The sequence below is a fragment of the Cyphellophora europaea genome (genome assembly GCF_000365145.1).
Source record: "Cyphellophora europaea CBS 101466 unplaced genomic scaffold supercont1.4, whole genome shotgun sequence".
NCBI classification, from domain to species: Eukaryota; Fungi; Ascomycota; class Eurotiomycetes; order Chaetothyriales; family Cyphellophoraceae; genus Cyphellophora; species Cyphellophora europaea.
In genome coordinates, this window is record NW_008481810.1 from 552,919 (window position 1) to 567,733 (window position 14,815).

Below are 14,815 nucleotides of genomic sequence, written 5' to 3' on the forward strand. Positions count from 1 at the left end.
ATGGACCTTCTTCTTTATTCCGGCTCAGTGTAGACCTTCTCCTGCTGACAAGTACTGCTTCCCATCTCCCCGTGCTCCGTCTGGACTCGCGCGTCCTTCTCACCACCCTCCATCTTCCGCCCCCAGTTCACCTTCCCCCTCCCCTGCCCACTATGCAGCTTCCGCGCCCTCTCCACCCAAATCTCCGCACTCCTCTTCAAGCCGCCGCTCCTCGCGCATTCCCTCTCGATAAGCTCGTGCGCCTTCCGCCGCCCCCACTCCTTCCCTGAAGTCTCTACGTCAACCCCATTATCCCACCCACCGAGATTCACAACCGCGATGTTCCGCGTGCTCGGAATCCGCATCAAAGTGCACGTCGTCTGCACGCCCAACTCGCGCGCCAGCTGCACCACCTTCTTCGTCAGGCACACGTACATGCTCTTGTCGTCGGCGCCGCTGCGCTCCTTCAGTCTTTTTACTCTTAGGGCCTTGAGGTCGCCTTGCTGGCTTTGCTGCTGCTGCTGGTCCTCGATGTCGTCGCCGTTCTGTGTCTTAGTGTTTCCTGCTACGGGACCCAGGCGCACTTCGTTGGGGTTGTATCTGTGTTTCTCGCCGCTGAAGGCGTGGCTGCAGCAGGGAATGTTGAGGAAGGGGAGGGGGGAGGCTGGGGAGCTCAGGGCGGCTAGGAGGGGCGTCCAGGTTGTGAGCTCGTCGGCGTGGTTGGAGATGATGAAGGTGCCTGGCTCGAAGATGCCGTCGTGGACTCTCATGCCCGTGTCGCGTAGCACCCATCCGCTGGGGGAGTGTCCGTCTGCTTCCGCTTCCAGCTCGTCGAGGAACGGCCGGGGCACAATGACCCTTTCCTCCACGGTTGCAGGGGTATGATCGGTGCCTTCTAAGCCCAGGGCACCCCAAGTCTTTCTCCTCCGCGCATCCACGCCTCGTCCGCTCCAACCTTCCCGATTCAGAATCCATACCAGCAGTCCATTCCCACATGCGATATCCACGAATCCCTTCCATCTCTCACTTTGAGCAGTGCCGTACATCTTCTGCCACAGGCATAGTAGGAATGCGGCGATAGCAAGATCCTCAAAGACATGCTTCTCTGGCGGCGTGCTTTCGACCCAGGAGGCGATGAGATGCGGTGCGTAAGCGGTCTTGAGGCGTGCGTAAGTGTCCTGGACGGTATGCTGCGGGAGAAGGGTATCTTTGATGGCGGTGGGGCGGAGGTCAAGGTCGAGGCCAAGGTCCCTGTCCGAGCCAGTGGCTGTTGAATCAGATGCCGGGACAAATGCTGAGCTATGTGCTTGTGAATCGTAGCGCACCAGCCTCATAAAAGTGCTTCCAAGCGCCAACAGCGTCCGATGAAGTCGCTGCGGCACTTCCGGCCCCACACCTTTCTGCTCTGAATCAAAAGGCACCCACCACACGCTCACCGCTGCCTCCTCGCAGCCACCTGCTCCCCCCGGCGCAAATACATATGCGAGAGCCCGCACCTTCGGATGATACCATGGCATATCGCCCTCACTAGCCGCATGCGGCACATACACCACCACCTCAGCACCACCCTCCAGTCTCTCGTAGAAGAAACAAGTCTGCTCTAGTGCCCGATCCAGATTCTGGTTTCGCGGGATCAATCGCCGCACGACTGTCCTGTGTGGTTGCACGCCATTTACAGCTGGCACTGGTGTGTACGAGGGTACGGCACCGTCCCCGCCTGATAGGCTAGATGCATCGGCTGCATGAAGGAGCGCCTCCTCCTGCTGCGCCCGCGTCTTCAGCTGGCTGGCGGAGTCAGAGACGATGTCGGCGCGGAAGAGGTGGGAGGAGTTGAGGTTTGGATTGGCGAGGAGGAGGTTGGTGACTTCTTGGAATTTGGCGGCGGTCAAGGTAGTCGGGGGTGCAATGTGTTGGTAGGATGAGTGGGTGCGCCAGTGCCAATCTGGAGTGGAGAGGGAGTCTCTCATTGGGCCGAGTGCATCTGCGTATGGAAGAGCGGGCGTCTCGTGTACTTGGCAATGATTTGACCAATTAATAAAGCTCCGGAGGCGGCGTGCTCACATTCGAACTGCCAAGAGCATGCGCCTTGTGTTGCAGATTGAAACGTGGTTTGCCTTACTGCGCATGAGTCTATGCTTTTGATAGGACTATCTATGAGTCGTCGAAGAAAGAGTCAAAAACTAGAACAAGCTGTGGATTCGGAGAGTTTTGCCAAGCGGCGCCGCGTCGATGAGGCAGTTGGAGACTGGTTGCCTTGTAAGGCAATAGTGCCAGCGCTCGCCATCAGGTTCTGATGCAAATCGAAGCAACATAAAAGTAATAAGGTCTACCACAGGCTGTGGCTCGAACAACATAGCGATATTCCACTGCTAACTGGCGAGAAGTGCGGAAAGTTGGCATTGTCAAGACTCAAGAATAGGAATATAGAATACGGACCTACGTTTGTTGTGGCCAAGGAATGCGGGCGCACAAAGCAGTATAAGTACGCGCATTTCATCAAGAAAAATCACATAGCAAGACCCCTACATTGGATGTCTACGCAGGGGTCGAAGACCGCACGAAAACCAAAAAGACAATTTGTCTTTTACCCTCAGAACCCACTCCCCCAGAGCCTACACGCCCACAGAAAGCCCACACAACATCACCCCCAGATCCACAACCCCACGAACGTCTGATTAGTAGCGTTGAGGGTGTTATTTCCACTAGACTTGACCGAAGCCATCGACTAGCAACCCAGCGCCAGGATCTCTACCAAGTTATCCTAACTAAGCCCCAACCTCCGTCCACGGGATATACAACTGAAGCAAAGGACAGTCATCCTGTGGTAGAGTGCGCCGAAAATCAATTCAAGCCTAGAGTCAGCCCGTCTTTTTCGATGCCAGTTGTTGGGGAGATTTCTGGCTTTGTGATATTTATCAAGTCAAACGGTTGGTTGCCTGGGTGCTGCTGAGATGTCTACTGCGCCAAGGGGGCCAGGCAGGCAGGCAGTGTAGTGACTTGCTCGCGCGGAGCATTTGAAGCTAGCTACACTCGCTTTTCCCCTGGTGCTGCCTAATAGTTCGAGTCTGGCCAAGCTCAAGGTACTATCAAAGTGATGTTTACTTACTTCACCAACATACTGCTGCTTCTTGGCTTTTGCCTATTCTGATTGTATAGAAGTATCGTTCTCGGCAAGCCTACAGCCGCTGCAAGAGTGGTATTGAAGCTCTGTGACACCCTGCAGACCCCTGAAACGCCCAAGATACCGGATCGGAGGTCCTTATTGGGACGTGTGCCGTAATCACTCGAGGCCTACACCCACTTGGCCATTCGCCAATTGCCCTTCTGGTGGGATCCATCAGAAGCCGCCGCAACCGCCGGTAAGTCTCTTGCCAATCGAAGCTGTCGAGTGAGGGACAAAGGTCATGCACAGGCGATTGGCTACAAGTACTTACTATTGGTTGAAACGAATTGTCACCGTTAGCTGGCAATGAATGAGTGCGCTCTACACCTCTCCACAGGCTAGAACACGTTAGCTGATACTGTGTCATCATGATGATGAAGTCGAATCGTGTCCGTGCAATAACGAGACTCGGTGCAAGGCACATTCGACTTTCGAGGACTACCAGTGTTGACTAGTGGCTGTTCGAGTTCACATTGGCAGCTCGTATCCTAATAGCAAACAGACGACAATGGACCTGGAAATGACGACGATCTCGAGGATCAAAGTAAGTGCGAGAGTATCCAAAAGTCATTTGCCATCTACATGTCCGACTGAGCGATCAGCAATGGTCCTAGTTGGATGAAGTAGCTTGAACATGTTTATCTTTGGTCGCGATCGTCAGAATACTGCTCCCGTGTTCGATGTCAAGCTTCTCACATTCGAACTTCATATTAGGAGCTGTAGGGGAAACACCCATGACAGCCTTGACAGCTAGGCATGAAATGTCGCCCTGTGCTCCAAGCACAGGACTACACACTCTATCATCTTTTGCGTGACAATTACCATGAGACACCTTTGAGCGTAGATTCCGACTGTACAGGGGCTCAGTATCTTTCCAAGCGGTGTTAAGTCCAGCCCTGTTACATTGACAGTGTTGAAGCTCTCCTCACACCAGCTATAGACTGATTGAATGCTTCAGCCAACGTGTATTAGATCGAAGTAAGCTTCATAGTAGAACAATGGGTATAACCAACTACGATGGAAACAAGATGTTAGTCGGATGGAGCAAAGCAGTTCATGCGTGACCAACGCAGCATGTTTGGTCGCGAGACCTACTCCCGAGTCCTAAGTACCTGTAATGATTGAAGAGGTCATAGCAAGAAGGTCGTACCCGAAGTTAAGGCAGAGCAAATGCTCCGAGAGTAATTTCAATAGTCTATAGACTGACGGGGTGGTATGATGTCCATTTCGAAGCTCCGCTCCTCAGAGCACTGCAACACACGTCGAACAGGTCGTACAAATATCAATCTCGCTGTGAGACCGGCAAAAGCATGGACTTCCCGGTGCGGGAATCAGACCATTCGAAGGCCCCATTAGTAACTCGAAACGCTGCGTTTCCTTTCTTCCGGCGCCTAACGCAGAGCATGCAAGGAGGCTGAGCTTCGCAGTTTCGAGGTCTAGGCATCTGGGAGAGAATACAGGAGATGGCGAAAGGTAGAGGCGCACGAGAACCTTGGAAATGCCTCTAGGTAGCCCTCCCTTGCATGGTTCGCGCGGAGGCTGAGGCAAGCGCGAAACAGAATGCGCTTCTGGGGTTTCTTCGCTTGTGAAGGTGCCAGGGCTGCTACAGTAGAGATTTTGTAGGCTCTCTTTTCGGTAGAGAGTCGGCACAATTAACAGGATGATCTATGCGGAGAGTGCGCATTACTGAGGTTCAGTGGTCTGCTTTAACAAACAGGAAAGGAGGATTCCCAGCCGCGGGACAGCGCTAGGAGCACTCAGCCACAATTGCTGATTAGGTGGCACGGGTCCACCATACACTATTAGATACACCAAAGAACCGGACCTTTGGTCCAAGGCCAAAGTTCCTGCCAATCACCATCAGGTCCATCGCTTGGCCTAGAAATTGGTCAAACGGCTTACGGAGGTGTTGACCATCCTTCTGTTCATCTCTTCATCAATGAGCAATGCTGCCGGTCATCGTTGGGATCATATGCTAGTTTAATAAATCCACGACTGCGCCTAGCGTCGAGTGTCGAGTGCCTTCGTGCCAAAGTCGCGACAGCGGTATGTGTATAAAGACGTGCTGCAGCCTCATCTGGTCTTCGATCAAGGCATACCTTCTAACTTGCAACAATGACAGGTCAAGATAATGTAACAACACCCCGCCGACGTGGTAACATGCTATGCGAAGCATGCAAAGCAGCAGTGTTCAGTCAAAGGATATCGGCCCCTGGGACGTGGATTGGGCCCGCGCCGGAGCTTTTCCGAGATCCGGCAGGAGGCGACGCTTGGAGAGGCGCTCACCACACTGACGATGATTCGTTTTCCGCGGCAGTGGAGTCGGGTTGTTATATCTGCTATACTATCCTTGAGGCTTGTCCGGTGGAACTTCGCCAATATGCCGCCTCTTTCCGGACGTTCTACGAGCTTCGAGCTGACGACGATGACCACTACTCGATGGACTTCACTATCGAGATGCCTCAGAGAAGCTCTCCAATGGTCCCCGCTCAAGTGATTGAGTGCTACGGAACTTTCAAAATCATTCCGGAACAAGGTTCGTAACTGAAAGCTGAGTCCGGAGTCGCAGCTGACGCGAGTGTCCAGAGATCCCAAGCACTGGCATGCACTTATCCTTAACTAAGAATACGTTCACTGGTCCGTGCAGACTTCAAGTACAAGACTGGCTGTCCGATTGCACCAAAGTCCACGACATCTGCAATGAAGACTGGGGCACAACCTCCGACTACCCTATACGACTTTTAAATGTTGGTCCTGAGATGGGTACCCAAGTCAGACTGCAACTGTTCGAGCACGGCGCCATTCGGCCCCGATACGTTACCATGAGCCATTGTTGGAATCACGGGCCTGCGCCTCAGCTCGTGAAGCTTACGACAGACAATCAACATCGACTGACCTCTGGATTTGCCATCGCCGATCTCCCAAAGAAGTTTCAGGATGCTGTCGCGATCGCCCGCTGGATGGACGTGAATTTCATCTGGATCGATGCCTTATGCATTATGCAAGACTCAAAAGATGATTGGCAACACCAGGCCAACAACGTAGGGGACATTTACGCTGGTTCTTATTGCAACATCGCAGCCACCAACGCTGATCAGGAGGTGGGTTGCTTCAGAAACAGACCTGTGGAGATCGTGGAACCCTACTTGGTCGATGATCCGAAGAAGGCGTCTCACAAGAACAGTCATGTCATTGGGTATGATGATTTCTGGTGTAACAGCTTGCTTGATTCGACCCTGCATACAAGGGCTTGGGTCTTACAGGAGCGCCTGCTAAGTCCGCGGACCATCCACTTTGGGAAAGAGCAGATGTTTTGGGAGTGTCGACAGCACAAAGCCTGTGAGGCTTATCCATTGGGCATTCCAACCCAGTTTTCGAATGAGAGGACCCGGGATTGGAGAGCAGGTGTACAGATGTTCAATCCCGAGAGCCGAACGCCTGGTGTCATCAAGACGTCGATCCTAGCCGCAGTTTCAGCCTGGTTTTCCGGTTGGCTACGTCCATCAAAGCCCACGCCGCACGTCATCCCTTGTCAAGAGGCCTACGAATTCTGGAGCAGAACCGTCGAGCGCTATATGGAATGTGGCCTGACATTTCAATCCGACAAACTTGTCGCCATTGCAGGCCTGGCCAAGAAGGTTTGCGAGACCACTGGGGAGCGCTATCTGGCTGGGCTCTGGGACAATGTGCAGCTACCACAGAGTCTGCTGTGGTACGTGCCCGTCCGAGAGCAAGCAGGCGGCAGCCCGTCCAAAAGGGCTCCAAGTCTCGGCTCCCCGGATTACCGAGCGCCTTCGTGGTCGTGGGCTTCCATCGATGCCAAGATTACCTGGGATTGGCCTGCTCCATGTGGTAGAGTGCTGATCACTATTCTCGAGACCAACATCGAGCGAGAACGTGGCAGCGGCACCAGCGCGATTACCTCTGCAAGGATGGACATCAAAGGAATACTGATCAGCGCAAAGCTCCAGATCTCGCACAACGATGCTGGTGAAAGATCGGAAGAGGATGGGAGTTACATCATGACTTTTCCTGGCAAGGCATCAGAAACAAATGACAGTGGTAGTACGCGAACGGCACGACAAATTGAGCCAATGGTCTTCCTCGATATATCCTTGTCTTCGACTGAAGCAGACGAATTCTTCTTTCTACCGGTATGTACGGATTGGCGGAGTCGTGCGGGATTGAGCATTGCGGCTGTTGCAGGCTTGCTATTAAAGCGGGCAAGATGTGGAAAAGAGAACATGTACGAAAGAATAGGGGTCGTTGGCATGAGTGCAGGTGAAGCTCAAATGGCCACAGGAGGCTCCGCCCTGCTCGAACGCACATTTGATGGTATGCATTTTACGGAATTGGACTCCATCACAATTATCTAAGTCATGCTGGCGTCAAAAGGAATGGCGACTGATCGTGCTCTGGGATATCTTGGGACTTTCTTGTAGATAAATTTTGGCCAAGTCTGACCCAGGCTTCCGGCTGAGAACATGACCCTGATCAACACACTGCATGGGCTGTGTAGCTTCTGCAACAACTTTGTGCAGAGGCGCTGTTTCCGACGACGCAACCGTTTCCACTGCGGAGCGTGTCATCGGATCGACCTCCTTGTGCAACCCGACGTGCGCTTCTACTTGTGGCGCTGCTCGCGTCGAACAGCTTTCCCTAAGGCTGACGGTCGCCGGCTCCGAATCATCCAATCATTCGTGCCTTAGGTCAAGGAACTTGTTCAGTATTCGCTCGACCGCATAAGACTCAAATCCAATCTCATGTTCGCGATCGGCCTGTTGCCGTTGGATTAACTCCGCTGGTACGTGTCGGCTACGTGTTAGTTTGCATGAGCACATCCCTGATCGCGCAGTGCTCCAAGCAGTTTTGTATGTGGATCTCCACAACCTTTGCGATGGGGCTGCTCCCGGTTTGCCTCGGTAGCCCCGAGCTTGAATGCACGTCCTTTCCTCTCAACCAGCCCACGAGCCTCACATCGCACTTTTCATCAGATATAGCAGCAGTACTCTACAGATCTTAATCAAGCCACTGCAATCCAACACAGCGGACTGCCGTCCTGCGAGTGACGCGCTCAACGAAGCAGCCCGAGAGTCAGCAGTTGATGGCAGTACTGGTGCACAGTTAGAGCACGCGCCCAGCGCTGCTCCAAGGGCCCGATCGACGCTCAAGAGCGAAGCTGGAGCCATGCTCGATCTTGGGCGCATCATGCTCTGGCGAACCGTTGTGTTGTGGTTGGTCGAATTCTTGTGGCGCTGAGCATCGCCACATAGTGGGCACTAATAAGACCCAATAAACAACCAGGAGAGTCGAGGACTTTTGCATGGCTGATAAGCATCATGGTGTTCATGCGCAAGGGGAATGGTCCAAGAGCTACAGCACCAAAAATCCCTGATTAGCGCTTCTTGACAGCGGCTAAAAGAGGAGATAACTACTGAAAGGCGCGATCTCTGGCTCGACCTTTGGAATAGACCCAAAGGCCTACCAAAGTGCTCACCGTAGCGTCAAATCAAGCTATCTCGTTCACCATTGAGCTCCAGGACCCAAACAAGGACGCAACTATATGAGTAGTGTGCGCTGCCCCAAGGATCCTGTCCTTCCTACTCTGACCCCCAAGTTTGGGAGAAGTCCCAACTTGTCACTCTTGAGAGGCATGTTTTGCCGAGCGCGGACACAATCCACGGCCGACTCTTGGTCCGCCATTCCGGCCTTACCGAAGCAGCACATCTTGTTGCAATGATACCCGTCACCGGACAGGTCCGAGCACGCCGCGAGTTGCTGCCCCTGACACCGTCTCTGCCCACCGGCTCTCGTGTCGTCAGCGTCGAAACCCCGCCTCAATGGCCAAGGAAACTACTTTCGCCGTAGGGGCGACTCCACATGCTTAGCAAGAGCAGGGCAGCCAATGCCGACTCGGACTCTTGGGGCAAGGAAGCGCTGTATGCTTGTCGTATGGTATACGGTTTACTGCTTGTGTCATTTGACCACCCATACGCGGCTCTGCTCACATCCCGGCGCACCCTATCCTTGCCCAGCAGCTCTACAGGAACCTTGCGGCACGAATCTTGGGCTTGAGACAACACCAGCACATGCTCTGTCTTCTGGCTCCCGTCCGCTTTCGAGGTGCGCTAGGGGCGAGTAGGTGTCGAAGTCATCCGCCAACTAGGTCTAATCGCTCTACGTGTCCGAGGATTCGATGACCATCACGGGTCACAATCTCACCAATATTGCTCCTACTCAACCGTGGCTTCCCATCTCCCCCCGGGATCTGGCCTAGTCGCTCCTACGACTTTAGCTCGTCTTAATCATGGGCATCTTCCGGAGTGTCACTGTTGGCCTTTGTTGCATTCTATTTTGTGTACCCGAGTATTTACAGAACAGCATCCCCCTACTTTTTGAGGCAGTGCAAACCATCTCAATATTCACTCACACAAGATCTACGATTCTGTGCATACGGTCCTACAAGCCTTGGGCACCAACACTGCTCAAAACATGTCTGAAAGCGTGCAGGCGACTATCGCCCATTTCGCCAGGCTGGAAGATGAATGGGTGCCCGGTAGGCGCTGAACTATCGTTTCATTATCTTGCAGCTGCTCATCCAGGCTTAGAGCTTGTTCGCAAAGTGCCAGCGGGCCATCAGTGCTGCATCTGCAACAAAATATACTCAACCCCCTTTTACGCCTTCCGCCACATCGAAGAGGTAGCATTTCCCGAAGCACATCGGTGTGCCTACTGCGAACACCATAACGGCTGTGCACGAAAAACCAATCTCAAGCTCCATTACCGACGCTATCACAAAGGAGACCCGATCGACTGCACAAAGTGTGGAGAGGTGCTTCATCGATCTGCTGAAGACGATTCCGTCACCTGCGGTTGCCATCTCAACTCCAACACGCCCTTTGTGTGTAACACTCCTGGCTGTGGCAGAGGCTTCAAAACCATGAACATGCTTGCTAGGCATCAACGAATAACTGGACACCGGGGCTGGATCAAGCTTTAGCCCATCTTTATTTGGCCCTGCCACGACTTTTCGATTTGCAATGAATGACCTTGTCACCGCAGGCTCGGTCTCAAGTACGTCAACCGACAAGGAGAGCTTCTTGGTCACTACCGACTGCAATGCCCGTCCGGCCTGGCTTGTAGCTTTTCTAGACAGATTCGCCGTAATGAACTGACTACCCGCAAGGGTTTGCTTACGATACCCACCAATTGAATAAAATTTGCATTCAAACTGTCAAATACTTCTCTCGCTTTCTATAGTGTGATCTCCGCGATTGAGCGGCTGACAGGTAATACGCTTATACTACTGATGCCAGGACTACACGACTTTGACAAAGGAGCGTGATACTCGAGGCTTGGGTTCTTGCGAGGTTTCGCATTGGGCGCTGACGAGGCCTACGAGCCCTCAATCATCGGAGATGGCTCAGTCAACTCCTACGACAGTATGTCACCCATCCGAGACATGTGCAGCCACCGGGACAGTCTCGCAGAGCATCAGCGGCGCGAGCGCTCATTCCCCTGAGGAAATGTCGATGCTGCGGCGGACCATGGCTCATCTCGTTTCTGAGGAGAGGCACACTAGCTAGGCGCACTCACTCATCGGTGGCGAGCGAGCTCTGACACTCTCGTTCACCGGTGCAAACAACAGAGACACCGCACTGGGGGGCCAAGTCTCGACTCGCTCCTAGTGGTACTATCGCTCGACGGCCGAAAGAACGCCTAGCCCAGGAAGCTGGGTGGGAGAGTGTCCAAATTCGTGCGGTTGCTTGCAACGGCGCGGCGTCTAGAGTTTGCGACAAGCCGATCTCGTATATCGGCGGTTGCAGGGATTATGCCTAGATATCAGGGAGGGCCACGGCACTTGACCGGCCTTGCATTCCGCGAGGGTACCGGAACGAGACACGACGACAACGATAGAAAAAAGCCAGGATAATTCTCACGCTGGCCAGATCTGCCCTGGGCATCAGACTGCGGTTGTCACAAATCTGCCCTGTCCTATAAGTCAACACACAGAGTTGCTCGACGCCTTCGATATCAAGTGCGTAGAGTGGTTTATTTGGTAGGTACCTGTTTCTCACTGAGGTGCCAAAACCCGCGTGGGAGATGTATAATCAACCCTAGTCGTATCCCTGTAAGTGCTACTAATATGCGATGCAACCGACAGTGTAGGGGTAGTGATAGGGTTGACGTTGAGCGAGGCCTTGGCTAAATTCTCCGCGATTCGGCCACAAGCGCTGGCGCGCCGCCTGCGATTGACCCAGACTTTCAAGCGGGAGTTTGGCGGGTCCAGTGCAGGCTCCACGCGGTAACATGGGCCCCGGGGGGGTCTGATGGACATTTAAAATGAGTACTCCGTACACATGGGGTACTGGTACGATACGGTACGGGAACTCCCCCGCGCATATGACCAACCACGACTCGTCTTTCCCATGTCATGGTTCAATTTTACACGGGTAATGATGGCCACATAACCAGTCAGCGTCGGACGTTGAACTTGGCGTCGACTTCAGCAACCTCTCTGAACGGAGAACGAGGAAGTTTGAGGTCGAAAGATGCATGCTGCTGGCTGCTGGCTGCAGGCTGCATGACCGTGGTCCAGCAGACAAGTGCAACTCGGAGGGTCACCCTATGCAGCCCTACCGCACCTACAGTTTGTAGTGGGACCGGCCGTGTACGTGATCAGGTACTTGTGGGCCTGCAACAGAGGCTGGAGAGCGGCGTGTCGGGTTTACGGTATTCTCAGCAGGTGTTTCCCGCCCAGCGCTGCAAATTTGCGTAAAATTTCTGCCAGTCCCAAGGATGAGTAGGATCCATCATGATGGGATCGAGGGGCGTGTCCAGCGGGTGCTTGGCGGAGAAACGTTGTTGCCGCACCGGCCTGGTTGCTGTTTAGCCGCCGTGATATGCCTATCACACTCCTAGCACATTTCAACCTCCTGCATGATCATGGCGCTTACCATGGTGTGCGGGCATTGGCCACGGAGTGTGGCAAATGGCGTTGCCCGAGTTTCAGGTACTGACCGATGTCTTCAGCTGTCTCTGTCGCTTTGATGGGCATGGATCTTTTTACTGTGTTGCCTCTTCTCCAGTAAATCTATGCAACCACGCCGCCCTTTGCAAGGTTTTCCGGGCTGCAAAGGCGCTTTTACACCTTACTCCAATGCGTCAGGCTGTCTTGTACCAACACTAGTGTTTCTTTTGAAGGTCGGAGGTGGTGACTGACTGACCAAAACAAGGCGCAAGGCGTCGGCCCTGCGCAGTTCGCACTGCAGTAGCTCGCACTCTCGTGGGAAACGCGTTGTGTCAGCCCAATGAAGAGGCTCACATGTGTAGGGATGTGAGCCACAAGGCGAACGCGGTGCCTCAGGAGGGCGCAGAGCTCGCAATCCGCTTCCCACCTCGGGCACTGTCAGCGCCTTGATACCACCCTACCAGTCCCCGCCCAAAGGTCAAAGCCCAACCGGAAACGTTCGCCCAATGCAGCTTAGACGCTTCTCACCCAAGATAGCAATGGTGGCAGAAATGAAAATCTGGCAGAGCATTCCCGTTTTGGATGGACCGCACCTCTCGTACCAGCCGTGATGCGGCACGGCAGGTACCATGAGACCACGACGCCCTTCGTGCGCGCCAAGGCCACCAACACTCCTTGCCACGCATCGCTCGAGTCACGACCGATTGCGACGTCCGGAACAGCGGCAACACGCTGGCCTCAACTCGTCAGACGGAGATGCAGACGCGAAACCAACCTTGGAAAGGAGAGCTGCTGGAAGCGCCCACCCAACGGTTGCCGAGCAGTGCAAAGTGCTTGTCTCCATCGGTAGGCAACAAAGTGGCAGCTCGCATATATCATGGTAGTTAGGGCGAGCTTACATGGCCACACCGGCCCAACGTCAGCAGCCCGACGACCACTCGCTCAGTTGGCTCGCGTTTCTGGGCCGTGTGCCACTCCTACAACGCTTCGCTCGTGTTCGTCGACTGTGTCACACCATTCGTGAGAGTATGCGCTACGTCTGGTTGTTCCGGCTACGAAGCGGTATCTCATTATACCCTGCAACGTGCACGACACTGTAAATGGTCATCCCTCAGCCTAGTGGTGCCTACACAAGGAAACGAGAAATGACCGCGTCCCTTGCTTTTTTCATGCTAACACTGCGCCATCAAGACACTCCCTGGCTCTACGGGAGCATATATTAATCTCGCTTGCCATCTACCATTGAGGGCGGCAAAATAATTACCTCCTGATCAATGGCGAAGTGAAAGACTAGCTGGCTGGGGTCAAGCCAGATTTGACGCTTTTGAAGCAAGCAAGTGTGGAGTTCGTAACAGTAGATGGTAAGTACTAGAAACGTACGCTTACTGCAGCACAGTCACGTCGTCAGTAGCTGCCACAATGCCTGCCAAGGCTAGGCAAGGCAACCAGGCACCCGCGGCCGGGCTTCCAGTCCAACGTTATGCATCGACAGATCCTCAAGCTATTCAGCACAGCTTCATAATCCTGAAATACGACAGCGGTACTTTCGTCAGCCAGCAAAACATGCACCTCTACTGTGCCTTGCCTGTCTCCACCCCTCTGGACCCATGCGGCCGGTCGTGTCTCAGGTAGCCGCCGAGCTAGCGCCGTCCTCTCGGTCGCCGAGGCTACCCTGCGCCAGATGCTCAGCGATGCTATTGCTCTCGGACAGATCTACTCGTCGTCGGTTGCGGCCGCGACAGAATCAGAAACCTTCGCCCGCCATGCCAGAGCCGGCACCTAATATAGGCGGCCGGGCCTGCCGCGCAATGTCTCTCCAAACCTCCCAGCACCACATCTATAAAGCTGATGTTCCTACTTCAAGAAGAGCTGCTTCAAGCATAGATTTTTCCCTCATCGTGTATCAGCGACCACAATCATCATTATCGAAAAAGACCAGCCCGCCCTCTCCATTCAAGCCTCCATTCAAGCCCAAAAACATCAGACCCCACTCCCCCTCCCCTCCACCCAATAACCCCAAACTATGGGCTGCAGCAACAGCAAATCCAGCCATCACAACAGCACCTCCAGATCATCCCGGGCTCGCAACCCCTCCGGCAACACCCAGCAGAAGTCCACATACGATCACCCACGGGACGACAAGACCTGGTACCCGTGTTCCATGTGCGACCACCGCTTCCACACCCGAGACGAATTGAATGTACACCTGCAGAAGCGCCATAAGACGAAAGGCGGCCGATGACAAGCTGTATACATAGTATAAATCTGTTGAGAGCAATGCTGTCGGACCTTTTGTATGGCCAGATTTTGGCTCCTGGGGAAGGTGAATTCATTCGCCAATCAAGTGCCAAGACAATGTCAAGAAAAGGCGAAACACGAGGCGTCCACGAAAAGAGAGTGTTTATATGCGCAAAAGCGAAGAGAGATCAAATCCATGATGCAATTTACATGAAATGATGAATGTTGTATACACATATTTTCGCAAGCAAGCAAGTAGGCTAGACATGTCGATATAGTTATGTAAAATCCAAGTAGCCACGCCATAAGGAGACTCGTATCGTCGTCATCAATCATCCTCTCGAACAACAACCATAGCTCAGAGAAGCGACATATAAATATATGGCGTGCAGTCAGTCGGTCGGTCGGTCGAAGAAATCTTTTTTCCTTGCCTTGCCTTTCCTTATCCCCCCACCCTTCCCTGG

The 14,815-nt window shown here is 53.6% G+C and overlaps 2 protein-coding genes across 2 annotated transcripts; one reads left to right on the forward strand and one right to left on the reverse strand.

The window, feature by feature from the left end:
• Nucleotides 1-14: 14 nt before the first annotated feature.
• On the reverse strand, nucleotides 15-1,946 carry HMPREF1541_04447 (uncharacterized protein; the record flags this gene model as incomplete). The annotated part of the gene is made up of 1 exon (XM_008718792.1): nucleotides 15-1,946. One exon carries the CDS (start codon nucleotides 1,944-1,946, stop codon nucleotides 15-17), a length of 1,932 nt encoding a protein of 643 aa, XP_008717014.1.
• A 3,799-nt stretch (nucleotides 1,947-5,745) lies between these two features.
• HMPREF1541_04448 (uncharacterized protein) lies at nucleotides 5,746-7,518 on the forward strand (the record flags this gene model as incomplete). Its single annotated transcript, XM_008718793.1, has 1 exon — nucleotides 5,746-7,518. The coding sequence occupies one exon, from the start codon at nucleotides 5,746-5,748 to the stop codon at nucleotides 7,516-7,518; it is 1,773 nt and encodes a 590-aa protein (XP_008717015.1).
• Between the last annotated feature and the right edge of the window lie 7,297 nt (nucleotides 7,519-14,815).